We start from the raw sequence: 360 nt of genomic DNA, 5'->3' as shown, positions 1-360 counted from the left end.
CCACGGCCGATGCCTTCTTCTGCCTCTATTCCTACGTCTCGCGGACCCCAGTGCAGCGCATCTCCCCCTCCTGCTGCTCCGGGGCTCATCCCGGCATTCCCAACGTCCACATCCCGCCAGCCCAGCGCGGAACCCTCTCTCCTGTGGAGCGGCTGAAGAAGGCCGTGGCCACCATGTGCCTCTACACGTCCCCACGGGATGAGGACAACCCATGGGGGTCCCCCACGGTGCCCCCCATCCAGCCCGGTGCCATGGGGAGGGTGGTGCAGGAGGTGCTGGAGCAATTCCGGTTCAGTCCAGATGATGTCCTGGAGGGATGGAGAAGGGACACGGACACGGTGCAGCCGCTATGGGGAGCGA

At 65.8% G+C, this 360-nt stretch overlaps 1 protein-coding gene across 1 annotated transcript in view; it reads left to right on the top strand.

Moving 5' to 3' along the window:
* The window catches only part of TESPA1 (thymocyte expressed, positive selection associated 1), a gene marked incomplete at both ends in the record, with an annotated part of 1,614 nt that extends 1,276 nt beyond the window's left edge, over positions 1-338 (top strand). Inside the window, one exon of the mRNA XM_010013475.1 lies at positions 1-338. Within this exon, the coding sequence (XP_010011777.1) occupies positions 1-338 (338 nt within the window).
* Between the last annotated feature and the right edge of the window lie 22 nt (positions 339-360).

This window comes from Nestor notabilis, unplaced genomic scaffold (genome assembly GCF_000696875.1).
Source record: "Nestor notabilis isolate BGI_N333 unplaced genomic scaffold, ASM69687v1 scaffold22634, whole genome shotgun sequence".
NCBI classification, from domain to species: domain Eukaryota; kingdom Metazoa; phylum Chordata; class Aves; order Psittaciformes; family Psittacidae; genus Nestor; species Nestor notabilis.
The sequence above is the reverse complement of the archived record's forward strand: the minus strand, read 5'-3'. Positions and strand labels throughout refer to the sequence as shown.